Here is a 16099-nt window from a genome sequence, read left to right on the forward strand (position 1 = left end):
CACCTCACGTCGATTGGCCGGCCGCTAAGTGCACGGTTCGCTCTCAATGAGTGAAAAGAGGCACAAGGGGAGGCTAGACAAGCCCTTCTTTCTTGGGTTTCCTGTCACTCTTCAAAAACACGATTAGGAATCGCCACGCCCAAGCGAACTTGGGTTCGTGCGACCTCAGCAAGCAAAACAAGCAAAAAAAACCTTGTGGTTCTTGTGGTTCTTTCCTTGAGTGATACAGAACACTACCAAAGCTTTAATACCAATGTAAGGTGCAGCGGAATGAATGTTGAACTTTGCTCAAGATGAGTGCTCCGAACTGTGCTCAAGGGTTCCTTTTACTTACGGAAGGGAGAGCCTTCCGTTCCTTTAGTGAGAGAGTGCAATGGGTACAAACAAAGTGAATAGACACTGTGCATGAAGGTGCATGAGACTGAGAGAGAGAGAGAGAGAGAGAGAGAGAGAGAAGAGAATACGACACCAGAGATGTTGTCAAAACCCTCCTCCAAGGGCCCCACTCTCGATGGCGAGAGTGGTCTACTATTGATTGCACAATCTGATACAATGATGCTGATGCAAGTCTAATGGCTGTGTCGATGTTGACGGAGTGGACGACGAGGACGATGCTAAGGCTGAAAACTGAGTGCTTTGAATCTGTAACTGCTTGCTGAATTTCTATGGCTGTAACCACTGTTTTGTGTGGCTTGAAAACGCTGGACAGCCTCTGCAAAAACGCTGCCCTGTTCTGGTTCCAAAACGCTAGATTGCTGGCTGTTTTGTCACTGCCAATAGGCTGATCTGCTGCCCTATCGCTGGCTGAAAACACCCTGCTGGAAAAACGCTGGACTGCTGCATGTAAAACGATGCTGTCGTGTCCTTTGCGGGCTGAAATAACTGATGCAAAAACGCTACTTGCTGGCTGCTGTAATCGCCATGGTGCTAGTTGAAATTGCTTGCTGTTGTCAGAAAACGCTAATGGACAACAGCAAACGCTAATGGCTGAGGTTCTCCAAGGCTAATTGGCCAATGCTCCTGTTGCCTCATTTTCCAGAAAGTGCTAGCTTTGGTTTACTTATATATTATATTAGCAAAATTGCCCTACCTAGTTCCCAACAAAAGTCACTTAATAAATAAGTGAAAAATGTCAAAAATAGGAAAAATAGGTTTAATGCACTGGAAAATTCCCCTGATGGATTCTGATGCGAATACTTATGATCATGTTGTGTGCAACCGGAGGTTATGCATCTAATCTAAGCGACTGGTCATGCACGGTCTACGAACAGACTCACAAAAGTGCTAGATCACTTCCTATTCTAGACTGACTTGACTGAACTGAACCCTAGTCATGCTGTAGCTTGTCCACGGACACATGGGGTTGAGTGTGTCACGTGACATGGTGATACACTTCTTTGCTGACACGCAAAGCCTAGTATGCTATATATGCATACATGAGGACTCTTGGAAAGAGGAGGTTGCCCTACGCTCGGCACACTCTTTTTGGGCTTGGGCTAGATAGTCTTTGCAGTCACGCCTATCTTGAGGACGCTCGAATGCAGATTACTCCCCATCCAAGCCTGCCTCAAAGACAGCACAGTTAGCTTCTGCTCGAGCATGAATTTTCTCTTGTTCCCCATGAGGACTGTCTCATGGAATGTGCAGGGATTAGGTGGGCCCTAGTTTCAACGCTAGAGGGGTCGATTACATTAGGAGCTTCAGCGCTACCTTGTGGGCAGAGAGATTGACCTTCTTATGGTGCAAGAGCGTCATCTTTGTGAGAGCCGCATTAGACGATGTTGTTAACTTTTGCGTGGGTGCTTTGAGACATTTTGGTCAGCTGTATGTGGACCTGGTGGTATCCAGGGAAGGGTATGTATGACTATTGCGGACTCTTGGCAATAGGCCATTGTGGGTAGAGGTATTATTGTGCCTGGCATGGCTCAGTGGATTACTATGCAGGTTCAGGGCTGTCTTTTGGGCTTCCTGAACATCTATGCGCCCAATGTAGCAAGTGCATGTGCAGAGTTTTGGTCTCACATTGTAGAGTCTCTGCCACATGCAGAGCAATGGTGCATTGGGGGTGACTTCAACTTGCTCAAAAATCCCTCTGAGAGGATTGGAGGTAGCCATGCTACTATGAATGGAGCTATGTTGGCAGCTTGGGAGAGGCTATGTATGACTTTGAGGGTTTTAGATGTTTGGCAGCACTCTGGCTCTGCGAGGGCCCCAGACAGGTTGGCCTTCTCTTGCTCGTACCACAGATTGGGAGGAGTGAATCTATCTTGGATAGATTGCTTCTACGCTAGTGACCACATCTGTGACTTGGATCTGTCAGTTTGCATCTTGGTTGGACATCTTCGGACCATGCACCAATGATCCTCACGGTGACAGATAGACAAAGGAGGGGGAGCATTGATTCACCAAAGGATGCTAAAGAAGTTAATAGAGATTTTACTTTTATGTAGTGATACACATTTACATGGAGCTTATGGTTATCTCCTGAAATGAATACCACAAAAATGAGTGATTTTAAGCTTTACTTATCCATCTAGTCTCATCTTTCTATGCAGGGAGAACATGCTGATAGCAGTTGCGCTTGCGTTGTGGGGAGTAAATACTGCTCTGGCACCTAGGGAAGGGCTACCAGCATGGGACTGGTGGGGATTACCTATTGTCTTGTTGGTGCACATGGGTCCAGTGGAGTGGCTCTACTACTGGGGTCATCGGGCCTTACATCACCATTTTCTATTTACACGATATCACCAGCATCATCACTCCTCCTTTGTCACACAGCCTATCACTTGTAAGTATTTGCTATGAAGACCATTTCTTCAGCTTGTGTGTGGGGAGATGAATTGGTATGCTTGTATAAGCTGGTTATGCTTTATAAAAAATGGAGTTTCATGTGCAATCTAGTGGTCATCACTCATTACTGATATTTTTTGAAGCTTTGAAGCCTACACTAACTTACTGTTTTCTTGATGCCCCCTTGAACAGCAAGTAATCACCCATTCATAGAGATCGTGTTCTATCAGATTTTGTTTGGTTTGCCCATGTTAGCTATAATCATACTCGGCCATGGCTCTTTGGGCATCATTTACTCCTACGTACTCTTCATCGATACGATGAATGCCTGGGGACATTGCAACTTTGAGTTTATTCCTGTGTGGACATTTGAAACTCTCTGGCCCTTGAAATACCTCATCTACAGCCCTACGTAAGTCCTTGTCTTTCAGTACTGGAATGTTACAGGTTTGCAATGTATTTGTTGGTTTAGATAGATACCTGGATGCTAAATATGTTGGCATATACATACATACTGTTTTTGCGTTTCTAAAACAAGCCTCAGAGAAGAAGGGGGTTAGGTATCTTTCATCCTTATGGACCTACCTTTGCATGTGACTTCTTGAAGAAAATAATGATTTTTGATACTTATTAACCTACCTTTGTATACAAGGCCCTGAAGTCTTCTTTGTTTCTTAGTTTGTAAATGGGTCCCTTCATTTAAGAGCCCCGCCGCATGACTTCCTTTTTGCATTTTTATGTTCGCAATGCCATTGCGACTCTTCACCTTGTTTTACATAAATGCATGTTTTGTATGATGTATGTATTTTGATCCGAGCATAGACACATACACATATAGTAGTATATACATACATCATACAAAACTTTTATATACATGTATACCACATTTTCAAGATAACATGGTTTGAGGTTTGGACTGGCATCCTGGCAGTAAACCCCTGTGGGCTGTTTGCTCTCATCCATTCCATTGAATTCTCCATATTGCGAATTACATAGATTTGTAAGCATGATTGCATTGAATATCCACACACTCATAAAAGTTATTTTGCTCTTTGCAGGTTTCATTCCTTGCACCACTCCAAAGTGCACACCAACTTCTGTCTCTTTATGCCATTGTATGACTACTTGTACGGTACTGTTGATGCCAGCTCCGATAGTCTCCACAAAGATGTGCGACTCAGAGGTAAAAGCAAGGAGCATTTGAAAAGTAGCATTTCCTCCATCAGCCCAGTTTGCAATTTTGGGCATTCTGGTGTTGCCTTGATGCTCTTTCTACAAGTGAGAGAGATATTGACTTTTGAATCTCAGTGGCTTCTTGACTAACCTTCAAAAATGGTGACTTGTGGATAATGTACAGGCAGCCATAAGGCGAAAGTTGATTGCGTATACTTAACTCATGCAACAGACTTGCTGTCAATTTTTCATCTTCAGTTTGGCTTTCAAACATTTGCTGCCCAACCCTACGCCAAAAAATGGTACATGTGGATCGTGTGGCCGCTTGCTCTTCCTCTTATGCTACTGGCATGGTTGTTTGCCAAGCCATTTGTTGGTGCTACCCACTTCATCGGCAACAAGTTGGAGCTTCAATCATGGGTTATTCCACGCTTCAGCTTCCAGGTTCTTAGACCTTTTGATATGCTTAATGTCATAGGCAGTTCATTCCCTATGTCAGGTAGGATACTGCAGGATTTGTATTTAGACTAAAACACAAGCTTCAATAGGCCCCATTATTGATGAATCAATTGCGATCATTGAGCAGTTATGGGTGAATGCCAAATGGGCTTTTATTGAGCTATTATCATCTGCCGAGGAATTGTGCAATCCTACTTCAGTTCAAGTCTTGCTACATTGTGTACCAGTCATGCATGCATTTTAAAAAATCTTGTAGGGCTATCTACAAATGGTTCTGTATAACAGAGGATCATGAAGAATGACCTATCGTAAGCTTAGTCATTAGTTAAGTCTCCTCGTCAACTAAATATGATATAATTGCGGAATCTGCATCGCTTGTTCTACTTATGAAACCTTGGCCTGATTGAAGCCACCTAAACTTGACACCTCCTATTACTTTAATCGTTCTTACTTATCAAACCCACCAATTACTGCTACTTCCACAAGTACTTGATTCTTTCAGTATGCCTCCCCCCCCCCGCCACCACACCCCCCCCCTCCCTCCCCCCAAAAAAAACCCTTTTCCCTTCTCTCTCAGTAGTTATAGGCAATCAATTCTTTTTTGTTGGTTAGTAGATTAGGGATTAGAATTGAACATTGTTTTAGAGATCCACTTTTATTTATAATTAGCATTCTTAATTTAGCTTCTGATTAGGTTCGACCCTATGACATTAAGCTGTCCATCCCAAAGATTCTAGAGCCATGCAATGGTTTGGAGTTTGTACACAGAGCTCTACCCTACAATGCTTCATTTTTCAGATGTTCTATCCAGTACTAATCTTATGTCTCAGCCATGCAGCTTACAACGTCTCTCAAAGTTTAGTGCTTGAATGGAGCTCGTATGACATTGCTATGACACAAGGTGCAAATGGCGAGAAGCTTTACCGTTGCCTGAAGAAACATTTGAAAATTCTTTGAACAAAGTTATGATCATAATGACCTTATATACTAAGAGACTCAATCATTCGCATGAAACACTATGATCCTCTATACTCACCTTCAGGCTTCTGCTAATATGCTAATGCCACTCATAAACTTTGACAAGTTTTAATGGTATCATTTTTATGCAACATTTTTTAAGATTGAGCGGCGGGTTTGACATTTCAAGTGCCCATTTATAATGGTGAATCAGATTATGGGGCATGTGGCATATAAGTCACCTAATGGCCATGATAATATCTTCTGTAATTTGAGCTCACATACTCGATTGCTTCAGTTTTATATAGGAGTCAATTTTTTTAGTGTGCTTTCTCTCATTATTATTAGAAAATCTGCTTGATTCGGTGCTGTTTATGTTCTTGCTGATTTTTAAGTACTAGGATTTGATGTAGCCACTTAGAAAGGACTGCTCTCTCAGGAGTTTTTTGTGTTTACAGTATCACTTGAGTTCGGAGGCTGCAAGAGTTGATGGTTGGATAAGAGATTGTATACTGCAAGCTCAAGAAGCTGGAGCCAGGGTTATCTCTTTGGGTTTGCTAAACAAGGTAAAAGAAGATCTCCAAATCACATTGTTTGACTTGCAATGCCGAGGGCTTTAGTTCTGTAAGTCATGCCATGGAGGTTGAGTTACTTAACATGTGAGTTAACCACTACTAGAGGATGTCCATTTAGTTTTCACCCTTATGCATCTCATGCAATTAAGGCTTTAATTTTTCTGATTTACTGCTTCTTTTAGCGCTAGGCTTCATTATGACCGAGTCTGCCCTTGATCTCCCAGAAACTCCGTACGCTGAACTTTGGGTTGATGTATGCTCATGTGACCGTGCGCGCACTTGTGTGTTGTGTGTTGTGTTTGGGAGCATGTGGTAGTACCTAGTTTTGCACCCACTATTGGGCACTGATAACATTAATGGGGATGTCGTGGTATGTAGTCAATACTATGCATGATGGAGCTGATGGTTATATTGTCTTGTGGGTGATTACCATGGTTCTATATCGTGCACTTTCTTTTAAGGGTGAATCTGGGCTCATCCTGGATTCATCTAGGTATATAAGGATTTAACTTAGGATGTTTAGTGTTATTATTATTCCTCCTTAGTCAATGTCTTTACTAAAAGCTGAGGCTTATTAGTTTCCATTCCTTCTTTATGTTTTCCATGCGGTTTTTCTTAGTGACTTTCCATTCCTTCCACTTGTGAATTACCTTGTGACTAAGCGACCCCAACATTATTCTTTTACAGCTTTACTGTAGGTCTTCTGAGTTTAAGAGTCTCTTCTTGCTAATGGTCTAGATTCATCCATACTGCACATAGTAGTCATGAGAAAACAATGTTGTGGAAATGTGATCCTTCTGTGATTTTTATGTTTTCTGTGCCAGGATCGAAAGTTGAACATAGATGACAAGCTTATGTATAAGAAAGATGCGAGCTTTGCCATCGTGACGGGTGACACTTTAGCCTCAGCCATTGTTGCCAAGAAGGTAGAAGCCAAGCACAGAGGGGATGATGTGAGGGAGGTTTTTATCACTTCAGTGCATTCGAGGGTTGGGCGAGCCATTGCAGTTTACTTGTGTGAGTATGGATTTAAAGTTATGGTAAGCACTTCCATGCTTCATCTTCCTTTGTTCACAGTTTCAGCCAACTAATATGGGTCAATGTAGGATGGATTCATCGAATGCATAGAACGTTGAGTGTGTGTGTGGCATTCATGTTGTTTCTTCTTCATACTGCATGCATGTTGAAGCTTCAGAAATATGTGCTTGCTGGTATACTCAGGGGGGCTCACTATATATTGTAAGGCCTCTACACCATGTCCGTTCAAGGCCTATTTTAAGAACCTCTTTAGTCTTGTTTTATCTGTCTCTTTGTGATTTAGAAATTAGGTTTCCCTTGAGCTCTACATATATGTAATTCCTGGGTATTTATATTGGCAAGCTCTGAAAAATTAAGGTATGGAGCTGGCTCTCAATGTTAATTTGTCTTGTGCTAGGCACTTCTTCCTTCAAAGGAGCATGCTGCGGATTTGCGTACATGTATCCTCCCCAAGTTTCAAGACAATCTTGTTTATGTTAAAGAGTATGATGCCGGGAAGACATGCAAGGTGAGATTTTGCTCATGCACACTTTATCTGGTAAATGATGGTACTAAGGATGGATATGAAAGACATCGGTGATTGCGATCAATTTGAAGAATCGTCTTTGAATGAATCAGTAATCTACAATGATGTCTACATGCATAAATGCCTGCCTTGAACAGAAAAAATATCCCTTGTGAAAGAGAAAAAACATGTTCTGGTGTCTTAATTTTCATATCGTCTTACAGGTTTGGCTGGTTGATGATCAAGTAGGGCGTGGGGTCCAAAAGCTGGCTTCAAAAGGCACTTATTTTTACCAATTTGGAGTGTTCTCCATTCAGCAATGGAGAAAGGATTGCTTCTATAGTGGAATCCCTGGCTTGAGACTGCCTGAGGATGCTCAAACCATCAATGCATGTGAGGTATGTAATCCTTATTGTCTACTGCATTCTTGTGTATCCCTTTGCAATTTTCACTACTTTTTTCCTAATAGAATCCTTTTGCTATTTTCTTTTTCTATCCTCTTGGACATACACATATACATTCATCAATTTTTTGTTTTACATGTGTTTGTGCGAGTATACCCCTACACGTAATATACATGCATATGCAACACACACAAAAACTATGCATATGCAATACGCACAAAAAAGAAAATCTGAGACACAAACATAACACAAATGAAAGGATTATTTGCATCTACAAAAGGCCGAAAAGACCTACGAGACCAAGAAAGAACATCACCATCATATAATCCAATTTGTCTACTACAAAGGCCAAGGTTAAAAATGCTAATAATGTCAACAAATAGGTAAATAAGTAGAGGCAAATGGTAGCATATCTCCCAAAGTCTATCCTCTGAGTAGGCTCTCATGCAAGTACCATCAATTAAAATCTCTCATGGTCTCTACATCATAGCATCAATCTCATTCTTCATGAAGAACATCGTAAAAGCTACTCTATGTCTCTCAATAACGATGCAAATGCCTCAATGATGTGTTGGGTTGGCATGTGGACTAACATATGTTGTGTACTTTCCCTAGTCATTGTGGCAGCTTGTCATGTGACTTCCGTGTGATGTGTATGAGGTGTACTAACATCCAAATGAGTTGTACATGAGTCAAAACACCTCCCGAGTCCCAACACCTCCCTAGCCTCATGGGTCGTTTTCACATTTATAGGGTTGATTTGGGGGCGCCTCTTGGTGCCTTTTAGGGCCAGATTCATTGGTACTACTACATTGGGGTGACTCTTGGTGCCCCTTAGGGAAAAATCATTGGTACTACTACGTTGTACTACACTAGCCACTGCTACTTAAGTAGCCTATTTTGTACACACTTTTAGTGTGAGTTTACGGTCCAACTTGTTACATTGTATGTGTTGTGCCATTAGTCATTGCTAATTATTATTATGAATGCAAAACTTATCAACCCACCCTAATCCTTACAACTGGTATCAGAGCCATGAGAAGTAGTTAACTTTTTATGCTTGTAACATTCTAATTACTTGCCATTCTCAATAACTGAGCACTTGATTTACCATGTGTGGGCATGCTCTAGGAAGACTCAAGTGAGCTACTACCCTGGGGAGAACATAGGCACACTAGAGTAGGTATTTTGAATCCTTTCATTTTCCAATAAACCCCATTGGCTAGTCCGTCATTTAAACCCCAACCACATCTTTCGGAATGACGAACTGATTGTGTGATTACTTTGTTGCATCAATGGACGATTAGAAATCTTGCTTTGAGTACACATAACATCATTTTCTCCGATTTGCATGCCCAAATTGGTTTCTTGAATTCACCATTAGCGTGCATTAGTCACACCAATTTTACACATCCACACCTCCCAGCCTTACTACCCCTCTAATTGCATAATGGGTGAAAGGGATGTTGAGAAGTTTAATAGTGAGGGGTTCCACACCTGGAAAAACCAAGTTGAAAAGGTGGCTCATGGAAAAGAAATTGTGTTCTATTGTCAAGCCGAAGCTATCCAATGAACCATCCATGAGTGAGGGCACTCAAACTAGAGCACTAAGTGCATAAGCTCTAGCCGAACAAGCCTTATGAATACTTGTCACTGTACTTCATGAGAATTATGTGCACTTCATTGACACTCGCACCATTCCAATTCAAGCATGGAACATTCTCAGAGAGAATTTTGGTACAAAGATAAAGCAAAGCAGAATCAGCTTGAAGAAAAGTTTGTACAAGTTAGTCATGCTTCAAGGGGAGGATATCTTTAGTCTTGTTAATAGACTAATGAGAACGATTATCCGACTCACATATATCAACTGTGAGATTCTTGAAGAAGACAAAGTGGAAACTCTCTTGAGTGCATTATCTCCTTCCTTTGACCACATTGTTGCAATTTTGGAAGACGGAGACCTTGCACCAACTTTGAAAGTTTGGGTTAACTCATTGAAGAAGACAAAGTGGAAACTCTCTTGAGTGCATTACCTCCTTCATTTGACCACATTGTTGCAGTCTTGGAACAGGGAGACCCTGCACCAACTCTACAGCATGTAGTTAAGGAAGGGAAAGCTATTGAAGAACGCAGAACCAAATGGAGCAAGTGGAGGCGCATTTGTTGCTTCATCATTAGTATTAGTAATTTCATTTAGTTCTAGTTCATTTAATAATAAGAAGTGTTACAAGTATGGCAAGCCTGGACACTTTTCCAAGGATTGCTATAAAATAAACTTTGTGGCAAGAAGAGATATCCACCATCCAAGTGTCAAAGTAGAGGTAGCAATAGCAAGAGCCAGACTAGCCAACCTTGCAAAAACTAAAGATGATGAAGACAAGGAAGAGGTGGGGAGCGGTCTCCTTGTTCACTATGAGAAGAATTATTTCAATGACTTAATGTGAAGGATATGGGTGATCCTTGGCCTCTATTCGAGAGGAGAGATCTTTAGTTTGTGTGATACCATAATTCAGTGAGACACTTTTGTAGCTTATGTGGCATAGTCTGTATGACTTTTAATAGCATGTCTGGCATTAGTCTCCATGCAATACCAGCCCAAAATCCAAGAGGAGGGTTGTTGGGTATATGGCCTTTGGCATGTGCACCAACATATGGTGTGTACCTTTCCTAGTGTAGTCACTAGCTTATGTGGTAGCTTGTTATGTGAGATGCACTAGCATTCAAATGAGTTGTACATGAGTCCAAACCACCTCCCTAGTCTCATGGGTCGTTCTCACATTTGTAGGGTTAATTTGGGGTGCCTCATAGGGCCATATTCATTGGTACTACTACATTGTATTACACTAGCATCAAGCCACCCTAATCCTTACATGATGAGTGGATCATTCATGCAATCCTTGAGAAAGATAATACGAGATCCACTACTCTCTGTAGCTCTATCTAGAAGAGTCTCATGTACTCTAAGTCGACAAGTCCTATGGTTCTATTTAGGAGTGTGGCACTGGAAGAATTATGTTACCTATCTGTGAATGGGACCTTTGTTGGCGCTGTCAAACTTTGCGCTATAGCATGTCTGAGTCTGTGTAAGTCTACATTGAAAGCCCAAGGTATCCTTGCTGAGTGTAATTTATCACCCTAGTCAGAGGCCCAAAGCCCTCTCTAGACATTGAAATCCTCCTTGTAGCTCAAATATTCGGCACCAATGTATGTGATGCTCCTTTGTCTCTATTAATGAGATAACTGTTATATCTAGTGCCCTAGAGGTACAAAGTATATCTACCTATCTCTATCTGCTATAGCAACCAATGGGCAGTTATGCGAAGTTGTCCCATAATAGATCAAAGCCCGTGCAAGAGGTGTGAATCCATTTATCTCTAGCATAAAATAAATCCATTTGTAGCAATGTGAAGAAAATGGTCTTTGTGAAAGTCACCATCGTCCCCAACCCATAAGTAGGAGTTACCCATGTCCTATCTAGATTCTATACCAACGTGAGTGAGATGCTGATTGCTAATAATGATGATCTAACTTGTGTATGTGATGGCACATCCAAGGAGTATTAAAAGTGTGGAAATGTATCCGTAGTAAAGCCATGCACGAAGCTAACATATTTGCATACTAACATGTCGAGTCTTCCTTCATAGAAAAAATGGGCAAGCCATTTCCAATTCATATGTACAACATAGGGCTTAAAGTGCAAACCCTAGACTCAAACAGGGGGGTAGAAGAGAGCTCTACACAACACAGTTTCTGTTATCAAAACCGACATAAGCGGAGCCAATATGCAGAGGTAGAACACCATGTTTATTTTCTTGATGAGACTCACACTCACTCTCAAAGCCCCACCCTTCATTGCAGGCTGGCATTGTTCTCTTTCCCAAAAACCCAAGTTCTCTCATGACCTTCTAGTTGAAAAAAACTTCAATTTTCATGTTTATTTTAATAGCACTCATCTTTTTGAGTGCCCACTATTGTATTTATAAAAACAGCAAAAATAGCTTATTCGGGCAGTCATCATGTCACAAATGTGATGACATGGCACCGGTGGATCTCAAAGGGCCCACTAAAAGCAAAATTCCAAGAGCATCTAGGAGCTCATGGATCATGCAAATTAATTACAGGTCCTCCATCCATTCAAACTCTTTGACCTACCCATTAGACGAGCGAGTGTCCAAGTCAATGGGGAAAGAGTCTTCCAAGGAGGAGGAGCAGAAGGTCAAGAAAGAGAAGAAATCCAGACCCTAAGTGGGTAAACGTTATGGTTCCGGGGAACAAGGGAACATTCTTGCAGAGTTTCCTAAGAAAGAATCCAAGGAGCAAGCTGAGGACAAACCAGAAAGTTCCAAAGCGGCAGAGGAGCAAGCAAAGAAAGTAAAGACAAAGGTTGGACTAGTTCCAAATTTTGTGTGGGGCTTGGGCAACCTTGGATAAGAAGGATGAGAGTACCGAGTTCTGCAAAGATGAGGTCCTGATATTTTTTGATGGAGGAGCCAAGGGCAACTTCATTTCACCGGAATTAGCCACTCGACTTGGAATAACGCCTAACGAAATGGGACCACGGATGGATGTGATATTAGCGGCGCCGCCTGGACACGATGGCTCCATTACACATATAATTGGCAAATTGTGGTTGCATTTTCAAGGGTATCCAGGGCACAAGGGATTCTATATCATGCCGCTTGAGGGATGTGACATACTCTTGGGGTATCGTGCAGGTTCCGGAAGAACCATGTCATGGTCTACTATTAGGCTATTGAAGAATGAGAAGAGCAAAGATATCTTCCTAGATAATAAATTCTAGGGCGAGTCCCTTCCACTTGTATCGGCTTTGGCATTTCTAAAGTAATGAAGTTCAGTCTTTTTGTTTACTCGACCTTTTGAAGTTATCCGGAAGAACATAAAAATCCAAATTTGTCAGAGTTTGAAACAGAATGCCAAGAATTTTTGCATGCTCCAGCCGATTGTTTCTTTGGGGGTTTGCCTAGAGAGCTACCTCCTGAGTGCCCTGAAGATCATACGATTGATTTAATGCTAGGCAGGTTGCCACCAAACCAGCCCCCTTACATAGAGTGAGCAAAGCCCATAATGATGAAATAATGAACCAAGTAAAAGAACTTTTACAAAAATGCCTAATTCAATCTAGTACATCGCCTTTTTGTTCACCAGTGCTTCTTGTTTTGAAGAAAGATGGATCTTGGAGAATGTGCATTGATTGTGGAGCACTCAACAAAATCACTATGAAGGACCCTTCCAATATGCCGGATACTTGATAGACTATGGGGTTATTTGTGTTTCAATAGAATCGATTTGAAAAGTTGCTATTATTAGATCAAGATGGTTTCCGGAGATGTATACAAGTCTTTTTTAGGACATCCTTCGGATTATACTAGTATTTGGTGATGCCTTTTGGGAGCATTTGTAGAAAAAGGTCAAATTCAATCTAGTACATCGCCTTTTTGTTCACCAGTGCTTCTTGTTTTGAAGAAAGATGGATCTTGGAGAATGTGCATTGACTATAGAGCTCTCAATAAAATCAATATAAAGAACAGGTTTCCAATATGCCATATTGATGATATACTTGATAGACTATTGGGTTCTTTGTGTTTCAACCATAGTCACAAGGAACGCATCCCGAGGAGTGGGACGGGACTCAAATGGATTTTTAGTGGAAAAAAGAGGGCGGGACGGTAAGTGGAGATGGAAAAGTGGGGACGGGAAGCCCAAAAATGGGCATCCCCTGTTACTATGGAACTTTTAACAGAATCGATTCGATAATTTGCTATCATCAGATCAAGATGGCTCCCGGAGATGTATACAAGACTGTTTTCAGGACATCCTTCGGATTATACAAGTATTGGTGATGCCTTTTGGTCTCACAAATGCTCCTACAATGTTCAACAAGATGATGGACCAGATTTTCAGAGAGCATAGACAATTTGCAGGCACTTTCTTTGATGATATCATCGTATTCTCTGAGAATGGAGGACAGAAACTACATCTCTTATGTGTTTTTGGGGCAGTGCGGAATCACAACTTTGTGATCAACGGGATAGAACTGTTGATGCACTAGGTTCACCTTAACTAGCCACATTCACATATTTTTTTCCCAAACAAGACCTTAGACATAAACTGTGAGTTGAATGACTCGTTTAGCCATCACATCCAGATCTCATTGAAGTCTGACACTAAAATTCATTATTTCAATCATCAGTATCACTCCTAATGGTGACTAGAGACAAAAGAGCTCTGACAGAGAAGCTCCTCTCATCTAAAGATTCCAAGACAAGCTATTTCTCCTGCATAGGAACTCCATAGCTCCTATTTGTAGAAGTCCAGAAGATTTTTGCATGCATCCTTTCGAAAAGTTCTAGCAACATAACAATTTTTCAAGAGATGCTACCAATCTCTTTCTGCTTGTGCCAAGTCAAGTAGCTGACTACCCAAATTTGCATCCATTGCACTCATCAACAGATGTATTGTGTCTAAATTATGTTCTGTATTTTCACATAACCAAGAGATCCCTCGTTGAAGCTACTTGAAAAGCTCTTGCACACAGCCACATATCTAGAGATTCTACTGATCCCTTTTATCACTCCTTCGTGCCTTCACTTTCTTTGCTTCATGTCTTCCCCCTAGGTGAAACCCTCTCTAGAATCTCATAAGCTTATCAACCGTTGCTCTTCTATTTCTGGAAGTAGACCTTACCGAGTTTGGAACTGATTTCCCCTAAGCAGTCTTCTTTGTACTTTGTCAGTGTCACAAAAGTTATCACATGGCATCTCTTTAGAAAAGGAGAGTGGTTTGTAGCTATGGTATGCCCATGCTTTGGAGTGGTTTGTAGCTGATGATAGGAACTCTTTAAATCTATGGTTCAAAAAGCTATGGTATGCCCATCCTTTGGAGTGGTTTGTAGCTGATGATAGGAACTCTTTAAATCTATACAACTAAGGAAACAAGCACCTTGTCACTTATCAAGAATATCGTTTGTTTGGGGGATGGGAAAGCAATTCTTATTGTGATCTTACTCAAGGATGGATATCTACACACAAATGAAATGTGTCATCTTTCTTGTGTTCCCGAATTATAAAGTAGTAAACCCTTGAAAGGAGAGCCTAATGTTAAGTTATATCTTGAAGTATTGTCAATCCTCGCAAATCTACTTATGAAACCATAAAACAATTTTCCTGCATTTCTAATATGACAGTCCTGGCTGTATGACTTGCAGTGCACAATGATTGTAAAGGAGTTTATCGTGGCTTTCTCAGTTTTTTTGGTTTGCTAGATTTTTAAAAATAATTTCTCCAAAGGGCAAGGGAAACATAATAATGTTGGGATTTTTTCTTTTTTTGTTTGCAATCAGGATGTCATGCCAAGGTATGTCGTTCGGACAAGCTATGCAGCCGCCATGTTGCACGTGCTTGAAGGTTTTCAATGGCATGACTATGAAGGTGATATATCCATGGACCTCATGTCATCATCGTTGGAGTCGGCAATAAAGCATGGGTTTTCAATCAAGTATTGAGTTGTAGTTTACTCATATTAGGAAGCATGCTAAGCTACAGCTTGTTCATGGCACCATCTGGGCAAGGGGAAGTTTTCCTCTTCATTATGGGGTGCCAAACTGAAGCTAAGTCATGGTTTCTCTATCAGATAAAAGCTTCTTTTTCAGCTAAAAGATTTTTATTCTTCCAATGTCAAAGAGTAAGATTCTTATTCTTATTCTTTTTCAGCTAATTGTAATGAGGTTAATATCAAAGCATGGCTCTAAGAATTAAGCTAGAGAGAGGCCTCTCACACATGCTACTGACCCAAAGAGAGTTGCTCTTTCATTCATATCATAAAAGAGGATGTTGTTGCACTTGAAAGGTGGAATGTGATAGGAGTCACTAATCTATTTAGAGCTTAACTATGAAAGTAGGAGAATAACTAAATGACCAAATAGTGGAATGGGAGGACTTTGAAACTGGTATGTTTCAAGGGATAGTAATGGTCAGTCAGAAGATTATTTTTGTTTGGGTTTTTGAATGGGAAATTTCTGTACAGGAAACTTAACATGCACACAAACACATATAAAAATGAGTATGGCCATGCTAGTGTTGAGTTTTTAGTCTTCTAAAACAATATATTTTTCAAATTTCACGTCCTTGCTTCTAAATGTAATTTTCAACTCAATAGAGATGAAATGTTGGTCCCACATT

General features: G+C 41.0%; 1 protein-coding gene across 2 annotated transcripts in view; it reads left to right on the forward strand.

The window, feature by feature from the left end:
* The window catches only part of LOC147459409 (very-long-chain aldehyde decarbonylase GL1-4-like), a 28608-nt gene extending 12835 nt beyond the window's left edge, over window positions 1–15773 (forward strand). The window contains exons 3-11 of one of the 2 annotated variants that reach the window (XM_086509825.1): window positions 2556–2788; window positions 2983–3202; window positions 3849–3973; window positions 4148–4407; window positions 5838–5945; window positions 6779–6994; window positions 7390–7500; window positions 7722–7895; window positions 15262–15770. In XM_086509825.1, coding sequence (XP_086365951.1) covers window positions 2556–2788; window positions 2983–3202; window positions 3849–3973; window positions 4148–4407; window positions 5838–5945; window positions 6779–6994; window positions 7390–7500; window positions 7722–7895; window positions 15262–15423 — 1609 coding nt within the window. In that variant the 3' untranslated portion in view covers window positions 15424–15770. Of the gene's footprint in view, window positions 1–2555; window positions 2789–2982; window positions 3203–3848; window positions 3974–4147; window positions 4408–5837; window positions 5946–6778; window positions 6995–7389; window positions 7501–7721; window positions 7896–15261 lie in introns of both variants that reach the window. The other variant, XM_086509826.1, reaches the window with a different exon arrangement.
* Window positions 15774–16099: the final 326 nt, after the last annotated feature.

This window comes from Adiantum capillus-veneris, chromosome 4 (genome assembly GCF_014529385.1).
Source record: "Adiantum capillus-veneris isolate H3 chromosome 4, ASM1452938v2, whole genome shotgun sequence".
Taxonomy (NCBI): domain Eukaryota; kingdom Viridiplantae; phylum Streptophyta; class Polypodiopsida; order Polypodiales; family Pteridaceae; genus Adiantum; species Adiantum capillus-veneris.